Source organism: Apteryx mantelli, chromosome 10 (genome assembly GCF_036417845.1).
Source record: "Apteryx mantelli isolate bAptMan1 chromosome 10, bAptMan1.hap1, whole genome shotgun sequence".
Classification (NCBI taxonomy): domain Eukaryota; kingdom Metazoa; phylum Chordata; class Aves; order Apterygiformes; family Apterygidae; genus Apteryx; species Apteryx mantelli.
In genome coordinates, this window is record NC_089987.1 from 21,636,012 (window position 1) to 21,649,965 (window position 13,954).

At 51.9% G+C, this 13,954-nt stretch overlaps 1 protein-coding gene across 1 annotated transcript; it reads left to right on the top strand.

The window, feature by feature from the left end:
• Positions 1-1,056: 1,056 nt before the first annotated feature.
• Positions 1,057-13,662, top strand: TRADD (TNFRSF1A associated via death domain). The gene is made up of 5 exons (XM_067302649.1): positions 1,057-1,070; positions 4,436-4,587; positions 9,518-9,795; positions 11,464-11,659; positions 13,242-13,662. Exons 2-5 carry the CDS (start codon positions 4,446-4,448, stop codon positions 13,547-13,549), a joined length of 924 nt encoding a protein of 307 aa, XP_067158750.1. The 5' UTR covers positions 1,057-1,070; positions 4,436-4,445; the 3' UTR covers positions 13,550-13,662.
• Positions 13,663-13,954: the final 292 nt, after the last annotated feature.

Here is a 13,954-nt window from a genome sequence, read left to right on the forward strand (position 1 = left end):
GCTTTACTGGGCTAAGAAAGGGGTGCGGAGAACGATCAGGTATGACTGCAATAAAGACTAAATCAAAACACGGAATTCACAAAAAAAGCAGGAATCGCAGCAAGGAACGGTGCCAGCAGCTATACTGGCACATATCACCTTACCGCTCCTCTAAGGGCCGCGGGGATGAGCCAGGGCGTCCTTACCCGTGGGGCAAACTCGGCGCCGCGCTGCTCTGTGCCGGCTCGGATGGGCCGCAGTCCCCTCGGCCGCGAGCCGTGCTGGGCGCCGGGCTCCCTGCGCCTTCCTTCGGCCGCCTCCGCCTCGTCCCGCCGCGCTCGCGCACCCGCGGACCTCAAGGACGAGGCGAGACACGCTGAGGCCTCCTCGCAGGCCGCGTGCCCCCTCTCCGCTGGCCTCGCCCCTGGCGCCGGCGCCTGCCAGCCTCGGGGGAAAGCAGGGCGGATTGGAAGCGTCGCGCTCACAACTTTTGGGGCGGACGGACGGAGGGACGGATGGCAAGAGACCTCAAAGAAGCGGCAGACGGTCACGGAAAAGGCAGCCGCGCTAGGGGCAGGGGCCTGGCGAGGCCAAGGCCGGGAGCCTCCACCGGCGGAGCGCGAGAGCCCGCGCGAGCGGCGGCGCCACAGCCGCCGGCAGCCCGCCGGGCCCCGAGGAGGCCGCGCGGGGCGTGGGGGCAGCGGGCAGGGCCGCGGGGGGGTGGGGGGCAGCGGGCAGGGCCGCGGGGGGTAGGGGGCAGCGGGCAGGGGCCGCGGAGGGCAGCGGGCAGGGGCCGCGGGGCGGCACCGGGGGGCTTGCGGGCAAGACAAACAGACGGGAGAGAAGCAGAGCCGTTTCCGAGGCGCGCGGCCGTCCGTCCTCCTTCGGAGGGGACGAAGCGGGGCGCCGCCCTCGCCGCGCCCCCTGCCCCGGTTTTTCGGTTTCTTTTTCAGACCGGCGCTTGGCCCCTGCCCGCGGGGCAGCGCCGGGCCCGGCGCGGGGCGGCGGCGGCGGCGGCGCGGGGCGGGGAGGCGGCGGGCGCGCAGAGGCGGAAGCGGCGGCGCCGAGGCCGCGAGGGGCCGCGGCAGCAGGTACCGGCGCGGCGGGGCGCGGGCGGGGGGCGGCGGGGCGGCAGGTCGGTCGGTCGGTCCCGGCCGCGGGGGGGGCGGCGGAGCGGGGCGCGGCTCCCCCGGCGGGGCGCTGCCGGGCCGGGGCCGGGGCCGGGACTGGGACCGGGGCCGTCCCCGGCGGCGGCGCTGCGCCGCGGGCCGGGCTGCTCGCAGCGACTCCTCATCCCTGCGATGAGCGCAGCCCGCCCTCAGCGACGGGCCGGCGCAGGGGCTGCGCGGCAGGGCGGCGCGCCGAGCTTGGCCCGAGGAGGCGGCGGCGGCCGTCAGGAGCGTTACGTCCTGCTCGCTGCTTTTGGATGCGCCGCTGCGCAAGGCGACGGGCCGACGGACCCGAGCAGGAACGGGACGGCGCCGAAGTCTCTGGAAAACACTCGTGTCCACCCCGGCTTCGCCGCAAAGGGCTCCTCACCTCACCTTGTGCGTGCACCAGCCAGGCGTCCCAGCGCTACTAAGCCCAGCCAGCAAGGGGACGGCTGGCGGCCACCAGAGTCCAGCCGGTGCGGGCAGCGCCAAGGACAGCGGGGCACCTGCACGCCGTCTGCCTCACAGCGCGGCCTGGCCGCTCAGGTGTTTGCACGGGAAAAGATGATGGACTGTTCTGCGGGTTAAAACTTCCTCTACGTCTTTAGCTCTCTACGACGTTTCTCGGATTTCCTTTACCCTCCTGTTGTGAGACACCAGGAGATGGGTACCCACGTGAAAAACTTTGCAGTGTTTGGGCAACTTGGACCAGACCTGGACGTGGCAACGACAGCACGTCTTCCTCTTTCTTCTTTACGGGATCCGCTCGGGAGGGCCTGTGCGAGCGCCGCCTGGGGACGCACACTCCTGCATCCCACAGGCTCTCCTCGAGCTCCTTTCACTGTGAAGTTTATGATTCACTGGTAATTTCCTGTATTTCCCAAACAAGTAAAAGGCTCCAAGGGCTAGGCAAGAAGCTTATAGTTAGAAAACAGTCTTTTGCCCTGATGAGTTTCATTTACTAATCAGGGTGGATCATACATCACAGAGCCCTTTTTGACCATGCCGCAGAGGACAAAATGGTCCCTAGGGCCAGCTATCATCTGGAGGACATCGTATCCTTTGGAAGTCATCCTTGTAGGTGTGGCAGTCCGTGGTGACCAAAGATGGACACCTTCACACCTGCAGTCTAAGAGACAGAGGAAGAGGGGGACCCAGCGCCACGGCCAGCGGTCGGACTGCATCAGGCCGTTGCCCAGTCGCCAAGGCTGCTGGCTTTAAGTAACAGGGCAGAAAGCAGGAAGGAAGGGCTGCCCTGAGGGGAAGAAGCTGATGGTGTGACAGAGGTGTAAGCAAGTAGTCAGGAAGAGTGGGCAGGACTTGGGCCTGCAGCAGGGCCAAAAGCCCCAAATCACTCGTCGCCGTGATGTCACGGAACGGCTCCCAGCGCAGCGCTGCGTGGGAGCAGCTCCAGGGGCTTGCACCGACCAGCTCACACACGTGTAAACAGCTTGTGTGCACAGCAAAAACAAGAGGTGCCTGTGCCTGTCTGCTGCTGCTGTCAGATATGTGCTCCCTGATAGCTGCAGCCTCAGTCCTGCATTGCCCGATCTAATACAGCTTTCCCATTCTTAGTTTTTATAGTCTGGGGGGCTCTTTGGTTTGCCTTTGCCTTGGGAGCCAAGTTGGGTGCAGCTGCAATCGCAGCAGATGTAAGCGTTGCATTAGCTGGCCAGCCAGGTACAGGCACAGTGAGAATAAAGATGTGGATGGACTGTCTTTTCAGATGGTTTGCTGTAAAAGGCCAGCGGTGGAAGAGGACTAATGAATGAACTAGTATGTAATGCGAAGAGACAGCCCTGACCATCCTGGTTCATGAGTCAAACGCCACCAGCGCAGAGTCAGAGTCCCAGATGGAAAGCTCATGGCTTGTCCAATGACCTGTGCAAAGGGCTGGGCTGCCAAAACTGCTCCCCTATCCCCTCTGAGCCCATGGCCTCAGGACTGGTCAAGGCCCACAGTGCCAGCGCCTGGAAAAGGCAGCCCTGCTGAGCCCCGTGTGACTTGAGGGGGCAGCATCTGGCTGTACAACCTCCTCTGCTTTATTAGGAGCAGGTTAGGAGATCATGGCTGACACTGATGGAGAGAAATTATGAGATTTCCTGCCTGCATGAGGCTCATAAGGCCCTGCTGCATTGGGGTTGCATGTGTCAGCAGCTCTGCAGTGCAGTTTGTGCTGGTTCCTGCTTGGGATCTTTATGGTTTGCATCAGTCTCCCTGTGTCATTTTTCATGCCATGCCCTAGCTTTAAAGATTTTGGAGGCTCTGCATCTTGCTGACATGGATTAGTTTTGCTGGGAAGGCAGGTTTTGACTCTCTGGAGCACATGCATGCTTACCAAAAGTTTGGTAGATCTGCTGATAAGGAGTTTCTTTTTCAACAGTATGAAGACAGTAGTATCCCTGAATGGAGATTTCAGCATGGGCCAGCAGGATGGAGGTTAGGAAGGAATAAATCTTGCAACCTCTATTCAGCTGTGTCCTCTGGCAAAGACAGCTCAGGCTTGTTTAAGCTAGCCTTGTTAGCCAAAATAGACAGCACTTTCCTAAACCCCAAGCCATGGGGCACTGTCAGAGTGCAAGATGCTTTCAGTGGCCATGGAGGTTACTGATGCTGCAGATGAGTCTAGAGAGATCTGATACACCTTCTTTTTGATACTCAGTCCCATGGAAATCAACTTTCAATTTGCTTTCTACAGTCCTTGGTCCCAGAGTATATCCTGGCTGCGTCCTGACTGCATTGGGGAGAAATTAGGCTGTGCACCTCAGGTGTCCACCTCTCCTTCCCATGCAGGCATGTGGACAGCAGGGGAGCCACGGGGCACTGCAATGTACCCTTTAGCAAGGACAGTCAGGAGACCAGGACCTCAGGCAAAAGGCCTCTGCCTGCACTAGGGTGCAGTTTGTGTGAACATGCCAGCACCAGGACTGCTGGGTGCTCCTTGGAGCACCCCCAACATGTACCTTCAAACTCCGCCAGCTCAGCCGTGCAGTCGGAGGCACAAGGGCCAAAACTCTTTGCTTCAGAGTGTCTCTGGACTAGAAACAAATGGACTCCGACCGAAAATGAATGCAGAGCTTTGTGAGCTGCCAAGTCTTTGGGACACCGTGTCCCATCGTGCTGTGCTTTACAGAATAACAGTAAACTCCTTAAAGGTTACACTTGCTTTAACAATATTACCACCTCCTCTAGAAAATAAGGGTAAATTCCTGTAATCCTATCATGCTTATGCTTAGTGTTTGCTATGCTTACCTGGCATTGGTCCATTTTCACTGTGGTCTCAACTCACCTCTGTGATTTTGTAGGGTGCTGAAGATGGCAGGCAGCTCCACTCCTTGGATTGGCAGTGCTTATCTCTTTCTCCAGTCGACATGCAAGACTATTGCTCTGCCTTCTCTTTATGAAAGCTCCCAGAAGAAACCTAGCATCTTCAAGGCTCTCAAGCTGGCATTAGCAGGTACCCGTCCTCTCTGATATTTTGTCACACTGAACGGAATTGTCTTACCTCTTCACACAGCAATGCCATGCCTTTCTTTAAGCCCACATTGACTGGTAAGGAAGCCTGGTGCTCACTGCAGGGGGGTCAGCTTCACAAATGCAGGCTGTACCTAGGAGATAGAATGACCATGATTTTGTGTGTCCTAGTCCATTGCTTCCACAGTTTCAATGGAGCCCTGAGGTTCAAGCTGTGATTTGAGTTTGGGCACATAACTGGGTGCAAAACCTTCACTGTCATTTATGCTCTCCCTTGCAACTGAGACAAGTTACCAGCATGTATGTTGTCAGCTATTGCGCTTCAGCTAATGAGCAGGTATACCTGCTAAGGTGAACACTGTTGTAACCCTCGATTCTGCTCAGCTGTGTGCCCATTTTCCTGGGCAGGGAATTACTAATCCATCTGGATGGGTTACAGCCATGAGAAGGTTTCCTCTCTGCTCTCAGGGTTCTGCATAAGTCACACATTGTGCACATTAATACCTTCAAAGGATACATAGAATACTCTCAGAGGATCTACAATCAGTTAATGCTTAAGAGGTTTCTGCCTTTACACAGAGACCATTCTTCCATCCCAAACTGCAGTCTCACACAGCCTCTTGGCTTGCGAGCCATGGGGTGAGTGGGAGATGAAGTGACAAAAAGAGGAAAAACAGAAGACTTTTCATTATCAGCAACCCTGTAGTTTTCAGCATCGGGATTGATGCTCAGAGACATCTGTCTTAGTGTTGCGCTCAGGTGACCACACTGCCTGGTAGGGCTACCAAATCAGGAAGCAAAACCCTTGTGTAGCAAAACTGTCTTGTGTAGAGAGATTAGAATCTCTCTTCAAAGTGAGACTGCAAGTCACTACATTCTTGTCACATTTGCAGATGACACCCAACTGGGGGCACAAGTAGACACGGTCAAGGACAGGGCTGCCATTCAGAGAGACCTAGGCAAGCTGGAGGAATGAGCCAACAGGGACCTTATGAAACTCAGCAAAGACGAATGCAAAGTCCTGTGTCTGGGAGGCAAGAACCCCCTGCAACAATACAGGCTGGGGATGGACCAGCTGGAGAGCTGCTCTGGTGAAAACAGCCTGGAGATCGTGGTACATAGCAAGGTGAACATGAACCAGCTGTGTGCCCTGACAGACAACAGTATCCCAGGCTGTGTTAGCAGCCAGTAGATCGAGGGAAGTGATTATCCCCCTCTGCTCAGCGCTCTTTAGACCACATCTAGAATTTTGCATCCAGCTTTGGGCCCTCCAGTATAGGAAAGACATTGATAGAGCAGAGCAAGCTCAGCAGAGAGCCACCACAATGGTCGGAGGCTGGAGCACCTGGCCTGTGAGGAGAGGCTGAGGGAGCTGGGCTCGTTCAGCCTGGAGAAGAGACAGCTTCGGGGGTAGCTGAGAGCAGCCAGCGAGTACTTCTGAGGAGGTCAGCAGGACAGAGCCAGGCTCTTCACAGTGGTGCATGGTGGGAGGATGAGAGACACCAGGCATAAACTGAAACAAGAGGGGTCACAGCAGATGTAAGGAAAAACTTCTTCCCCATGAGGACAGCCAAGCATTTGTCCAGAGAGACCGTGCAGTCTCCATCCTTGGAGGTTTTCAAGACCAGCCTGGATAAAGCCCTGTGCAGCCTGGTCTGACCTCTGAGTTGACTGCTACGCATGGGAGGTTGGGCTAGAGGCTTCCTGAGGTTCCTTCCAACTTGAATTATCCTACAAAGTATCCTATTTTGTGAATGCTTGTGAATCCCATTTATGTGAGGGGGAAAAGATTGTAACTGGTATGAAAAATATTTAATTTCTGTCTTAATACCGCCAGAGAAACACGATTTCTTCTTGGAGAACCCTATTTTCAAAATGAGTGATAGCCAATCAATTGGAAGTTCTTTTCCAATAATAAACAGGCACGATTACATTAGGCTTCAGTTGTACTTAACCCTGTTTACATCAAAAGAGGATCTGAGATACAAATAGCCACAAAACTATCCATTTCTCTGTCCACTCTTGCACCAAGCCGACTGCAGAATAATAGTAATTTGAAGAGGTTATTACATTTACCTGGAATGGCTATCACGGTGTTCTTTACTTGTCATGCACCTGAGCCTATATTGTTTAATTAGGTTTGTGTAGCTATACCGTAACAACTTCTGACAATCATCAGTATAGCAAAGTTTGTCAGTTCATCCCATACAGGCCAGCTCATTTTACAGCTTCATCCAAAGGTGTGCAGCAGCAGGAGGCCCAACACAGTTGTCTAATTAGGCCCCATTTATGCCTGCTTTGTGTCACCGGGACAGATTCATATCTGTTCACACATTTAAAGAAAAGCCCACCAACAGTGCTAAATCCTACCCTGCTCATTCAGACCTAAAAAGGAACTGAAAACTGAAGTTGTTGAAAGTCCCATAAAGAAACGAGTACAAAGTCCTCTCTTTTGAGGTGGCGTTTCAGCTGTAGTGTATTCCGTTCATAAAGGTTTCCATGTTTTTACAGCTTTTCTCTCCCCACCCCTCTCTTATGCAAGCTTTTGTTTAATCAGCCCTCAGGAGAAACAAAGCGTGAAGGAAGCAATAAAAACAAAAGGACCTTTCTGATCAGCAGCAGTCAATTAAAATGCCTCTCCTAGCTCTTATCCCCATGTCCCACTTACCCATTTGATCTGAACTAGACTTTCTGATGCAACCAGAACTCTGTAAACCCTGTAAAGACACTGTTAGATCACATACTCTTAAATGCTAAGTCACTAATCCTGGCTAATGTGGTGCACGCAGGTCTCCTTTGCCCTGGGATTCTCCTCGCACGTCCAAATATGCAGTGAAGTAGGTTTTTTAAAAAATACCTGTTTTAGAGCCAATCTGAGCTGGAACATCCATATAGACCTGTGCAACAGCAGGCAAAGAGATGAATTTGGGTTTGGAAACGGTACAACCCTGCTAGCAACTGCACTGTTCCTTGTCCTCCGTGGTCCTTCCCGAGGGTCCAGCGCCGGCAGAGCTCCGGCACCCCCTCGTGTATCTCCATTTTACCTTCCACAGGCCTCTGCTGCTGCAAAAATAGAAAAACACATATTTTTATTTTTGTCATCGTCATGTAAAATCCCTGTGGAGACAAGGTCAATATGCACAGCTAATCAAAATTCAGCTTAGCTGGCAGAAGGAAGAATGAAGGCCTGACCACTTTCTGTTGCCTGTTCTTCTCGTGCTCCCCCAGCACTGGTATTAATTAGAGAGTACATCCCTGCCTTGTCCCTGCTTAGATTTTACTGTGAATTATTTCTTGGTGTAAAACGGCTTAAAAGAATCCAGGCCCAATCTCAAGCGACCTAAATTCCAGCTGTGTCGCTGGGTCTAGCCTGTGCCATCAGTGTGGACTGCTGAAAGCTCGGAGCCAGCCAGAACTGCAGTCAGGGCGATGGGGAGGGACTGGTGGTCTCCCTGAGACCTTTGTCACTGCATAAAATCACAAGGACTTGTGATTTTCCAGTCACAGGGACTGAAATCTGACCGAGCACTGAGCTGAACTGTGCATTTTCATCTATAAAACTCTGCTGTGCTGCCAAGCAGTGTGGTTTATATATTCAGTTAATCACAGAGCCCTTGCGAAACCAATAATATGAGCAATAGTATCTTGTTCCAGGTGTTTCATTCCAGATAACAGTGAAAGCTCTTAGTTACATACAAGTATATTCCTAAAGCTTTCTTCTGATGAAAAGTATATACTTTGCTGCAACAAAACACTCTGAAACAGGGGTCATTTCACCAGATCTTTTTGTTTGGGGAATTTTTATTTTATTCTGAACTTCTGAAGCAGCCAGTTTTGTTACTTGACACCTGGCTTTTTGGGTTTTCGATGTTAAACAATTTGCCTTCAGTATTTCCTTTCATATTACTCACCTAATAATCCCCAATCGAAACAAAACTTTTCCGAGCTGTTCAAATCAGATGTTTTGATTGACCTGGCTATGTTTCTATTTCATTTTTCCAAGACTTCTGAGATTTTTTTTTCTTATTCCCTAGGGGAATTCCACATTTTTTTCCCTCACTGCCTATAAATGAACCAATCCATTTTCATCTCCTCTCTGCTAACAGAACAGCTATGTCTGTCCGAAGCTGCATGTCCCAGAAGGGAGCTGCTGGGACCCCCTTTCTGACAAAGTGTCTCCAGTGCTGGTTAGAGGAGCTGGGGCTGAAGCTAGGAGCTGACACGCAGACCCCTAAGAGGGAGCTGGTCCTAGCGGCCAAGCCCTCTGGGGCGAACTCCCTTTTTCATCTCCCCAGAGGTCAGATCTAGCTAATTCATGGCTGGATTTCACAGTTGTCTCACTGGTTTAACGTAACCATTTCTCTCCTAGAATTGGAATCATGAGCAAAGATACTGGCTGCTGCAAACCGCAGCATTGGCCCGTGTGGGATTTAGCAGGGATGAGGACAAATTCTGTACTTTGCAGCCATGTGCTTAGCGCGGACGTGAGCAACCGAGCTGTGCGCAGCACTGATCCAGCTCCGCCATTGCTCCTGCCTCACAGCACTCGTTTGCATAGCGCACTTTACAATACAGTTAGAGGGTCTTTCTCAGTTGCAGGGACTAAACCACCCCCTTTGTTTATGAACCAGAACTTAAAACCTCCCCCAAATTATGTTTTGGGATGATTACCTGGGCTGTGGTACCCAGCAGCTTCCATTCAGGTGGATACCACACTTCATGGGGATTCAGGGCAGCAAAAACTTAATCCTTTCCTCTTGGTTTTGCATACAGGTTTTTCATCCCAGAAGATTTTATCGCAGAGAGAAGACAATTCACACGCTACCCCATTGCAGGCTTGGTGGTGGATGGGAGTGGGTCTGGGTTGTCTCTCTCATGCCTGGATAGTGACTCTGCTCACTTCTCCCTGCCAGACTCCACCGGCAGCCTGAATGGTGTGGACATGCTCAAAGTGCACTGCAGCCACCCACACCTGATAATCCAGCTCAAGTTCTGCAAGCAGGAGAACTGCCGCCGCTTCCTGCAGAGCTACCGGGAGGGAGCGCTCCAGGAGTCTCTCCAGAATCACCTGCAGCTCTCCCTGGCCATGAGCACGGTGCCTCTCGAAATGGAGCTGAAGGCTGGCAGCGAGCACCTTGACAACATGCTGAAGGATGAGGACCGCTGCCTAGAGTGCATCTACAAAGAAAAGGTGAATGGGAGAGGGAGGGAGGCCAGGCAGCAGTGAAGCACCGTAGCAGAGGACTTAGGAGAGCGGGTCCTGCTCTGCTGCTGCCGTGTACTGGGTTGTCAGCTTCTCTGTCCTTCAGCTCTCAACTGTATCATGGAGAAACAGCCCTGCTCTTCCCCAGAAAAGACCTGGGCACTTTTCTGAAACAGCCACAGAAATTCCTAAAATAGCCTACAGAAATTCTGCTAAACCACTGAACTCTCTGTGCTTAACAATTAGTGCTGATGTCACCCCTAAGATGAGGAATTATCATCCTGCCCCTCTGGCAGAAGGTGTCAGCGAGACCCAAGCAAGAGTGCCTTGTTACTCCTGTGAGCCAGGCGGAGGAGAGGGCAGTCTGGGGTGGAACAGTCACTACCTGGCACCTTCCTCCCCACTCCGAGAGTTGCAGTGGTAACTGCACCTACAAGTGAGTGCAAGTGCAAACACCCTGCACCTTATGCCAACAACTTGTGACAAAGTGGGGACGTAGAGCATCTGCTGCCGGCAGGAGGCAGCTGCCATTCCGGAGGCAAAGGCTCTCTCAGGGCAACATCTAATGTCTAACTCATCTCACACTTTGGCACTGGCTCTCTAATCCTGCTAGCAACAACAGTGGGATCTTGTCATCTCACCACAAAACAACATACTTGACATGATTAAGCTGTTTGCCTTTCTCCTCTCTTTCTAGCTGCCCTTCAGATCTTTGTTTCTCCCAGAATTAACAATACCTCACATCTTGGGTTCCCGCTTGATGGTCCTGAGAAACAGGTAGCCATTGGCTACCAGGGAAGGCTAGGCACAAGAGCACATTTTGGCAGGTTGCTTTTCTGCAAGCACAGAGAATGAAACAAAATGAAAACCTTTCAGCCCGAAACTGAGCAACATGTGATATCACATACCCTGTCAACTTCTGCCTGCTGCTCCCTTCCTCTGCTGAATTAGCTGACTGGCCAAAGGAGACGGGCTTATTCTCTGTTCCCCAAAACGGACTCAGTCTGACCTCTGCCTAATGATGCAACAGTCAGAAAGATCACAAGATGGCATGGCGGTCACTGGCTGAGGACAGTGCTAGGTACCAGCCCCTTTCTCACTACCTGTTTTTGGGAGGTTGGGTTAGTTTTCTTCTGGTTAGTGAGAAAAGCTGGCTCAGGGAGGATCCAAGAAGTGTTAGGAACAGCAAAAATTAGGTAATGGAGGGGGCAGCCAGAGAGAAAGGAGGCAGCAGGAGCTGCCTGCTTTGGTGGCCATGAGTTGTTAGATCAGGTCACCCTATTTGCTGGGTCTGATCCTCACGTGGAGTAAATCAGAGACGCCACACTGACCGTGGTGCACCCTAATTCTTAGAGAGGGCTGCTGAAAATAACCGACTATTAGCAGTTTCCTGCAACTTGTAAGCAGTCATTGATGCATGTGAAAAAAACAAGAGGAAGACTGCCTATTCCATATCACATCACCGACTCCTGGCCAGAAGAACTCCATTAGATTATCTCATTTGACAAGTTTACAGCGCGAGCTGTAGGAGTCTCATTGGTCCTCTCTTGACATCATCATCTTAAGCTGCACTAAAAACATGCCTTCCAGCAAAGCATCTATGGCTTTGTGAGATGGTGAGCCTGGCACAAACCACTGACACTGTTTGCGTTACAGCCTGACCGCCTGAGGGACGAGGAAATCACAGAGCTGGAGGAGTGTCTCAAGAGCCTTGTTCTTCACCAGAACATCAACAACAATATGGCTGCAAAAGATTGCATGTCTTTGAACTCCCCGTCTCTACCTTATTCTTCTCAAGGCAGCTCCCTGCCTTCCCCAGAAGTCACCTTCATCTTTCAGGAACAACAGTTTGGTGAGTAGCTAGGACTGAGCCATCAGAGTCCTTGGTTTTCCTTGCCTCAAAGGCCAGAAGGGAGGAGGATTAAGGTGACTGTGTAATAGGATCTACCTCACATAAGTCAAGAAATTCTGAGGGAATTATGATAGTACCAGGTTATTGCCATAGTGTTTCAGATTAGGCCTCAGCCTATTTTCTTTCTGAGGTGGAGCAGAACCAGATGCTTCAGAGACTGTGTCCCTTCCAGGTTCCTCACATTTCAAAACTCCTTAATGCTGAAGGAAGAATACAGAGCAGTTTTCTTTTCCTCCATGTCACTTGGCTGAGGTCAGAGCATAGGGATAAAAGCAGTGGTTGGATCAGACCGGGGTTTCTGCCAGGGAGGGTTACTACAGAAACCAGCTTGATCTTTTCTAAGTGTGCTTAAGCCGTGTATACAGCCCGCAGTGCTAAACAGCTGAGGAGAGAGCTCCTGCTTGCGTTTCAGTATTTTGAGGCTCAGCAGAGGATGCTTAGTTCAGGGGACTTGGTCAGAAAGGCCTTGCGAGGTGCTCTTGAAAGGCTGGGAGGAGGCTGAAACAAGCAAGAGGGCGTCCAAAAGAAAAATGAGCTTTGGCAAATCACAAGGCTGTGCCATCCCAGGGGAGAAAAACAGGCATCACCAGGCTTGGGGGTGCCCCAAGCCCAGATAGCCTGATGCTGTGGCAGGATTTCAGTAAGGCAACAGTGTGAGCCAAGCGGGGAGCTCAGACACGCCGGGGCTGGTGGCTGCCAGCAGGTCAACTGTGCCAGCACGAGCTACAATTTGCCACCCAAGGCGTCAGCATTGCCCTCAGGGATTGCAGACTAAATGCAGAGTGGTGTGACCAACTCTATCCTCGACTCTCTGCTGCGGCAGGGCATCCCGGCTACCTTGATGGGACATGTCCAGCTCATACACAGAAAGCAGGGAGACATTAAGCAGTGAGACTTGCCCCAAACCAATATCCTGGGCGAACCAGAGTGCATACAGGCTGTGTCAAGTCCACTCATAACAGCAATAGTATCCGAATCCCTTCATGTTCTTTCTTGTGGCTGAACTTGTGTATGCAAAACTATTAAAAAATCTGGAGAGCCATTAAATATGATATACACACACACACACACAAAGAAAAAGAGAGAGGTCTGGCACCTATGCAAAATGTTATAAATTAACGTAATACTATTTCATTAATTTTAAGATGTGGGACTCAATTAATTACAGCACCAAGCTGGCAGCGCTGAGTGCTGATCACAGCAATGATCTGGCTGGTTTTGTAAAATGGGTTTTCTCTTTCCAGTGGTGGAGGAATGCCCTCAGAGTGCACAGATCTGTGTGCAACACCCTGCCCACGGGGGCCGATCCCTTTAGCTTCACTGCTCTCGCACTTCTGTTCTAGGCTCGGCAACGCTGCCCTGGTGTTAAAACACTGGAGGACAGACAGAACAGCTCCACTCTCTGTGGACGCTGAGTAGGCTCTGTGCTCCACAGCACACGGAGCAAACTGTGGAATGGCCCAGGCTGCCTCGCATCGGCCATGAAATCCCTGTGTTTTAACTGCCCTCTGTTCCCTTCAAGCCAACAGAACGCTCACGCTAGACGACCATCAAAAATTTGCCAAGCTCGTGTCGAAGAAATGGAAGCAAGTGGGTCGCTCCTTGCAGAAGAACTGCCGTGCCCTGCGTGATCCTGTTATTGATAACCTGGCCCTCGAATATGACCGAGAAGGACTATATGAGCAAGCCTATCAGCTGCTTCTCAGATTTATCCAGTCGGAGGGGAAGAAGGCCACAATAGCGCGGCTGATAGCAGCCCTGGAAGAAAATGGTCTCACCAGCTTGTCTGAGGAGCTCTTGGGCCTCCATTCCAACGAGGACTCCTCCTAGAGCCCAAAGGGTAGTGGCATTTGCTAAGGGCTTTTTTGCTTTGCATGAAACTGCTGCCAGTGTCCTAGGCATGCAAAGCCCTGAAAATCACTGCAGGTTTCCATGTAGTTGGGAATGCCCAGGGGAAAGGTTCAGTGCTTGCAAAAGCCAGCATGGAGTATCGAAGTACTGCTCTGATGGTCTTTATTTCATTCTGTTTCCAGAAGTCAACATTACCTTCCCATGAACTGGTGAGAGAGGCTTTAAGACTGAATTCTTTCAGGACTGAAATGTCACACTGAAGCAGCCAGACAGTTAAAGAGCCCTAGAGTAGGGTGGGAGAGAGCAGAAAATCAAGGAAGGCTTCTCAGAGACTTTCTGTGGGGAGCAGACAACACCAGATTTCCGAGGCTGTGGCCCAGGGCC

Coding starts and splice junctions, on each gene's coding strand:
- TRADD (XM_067302649.1), top strand. CDS start 4,446: ATGGCAGGCAGCTCCACTCCTTGGATTGGCAGTGCTTATCTCTTTCTC. Junction 4,588..9,517: donor TCTCAAGCTGGCATTAGCAG/GTACCCGTCCTC, acceptor TCTCCCTGCCAG/ACTCCACCGGCAGCCTGAAT. Junction 11,660..13,241: donor CTTTCAGGAACAACAGTTTG/GTGAGTAGCTAG, acceptor GTTCCCTTCAAG/CCAACAGAACGCTCACGCTA.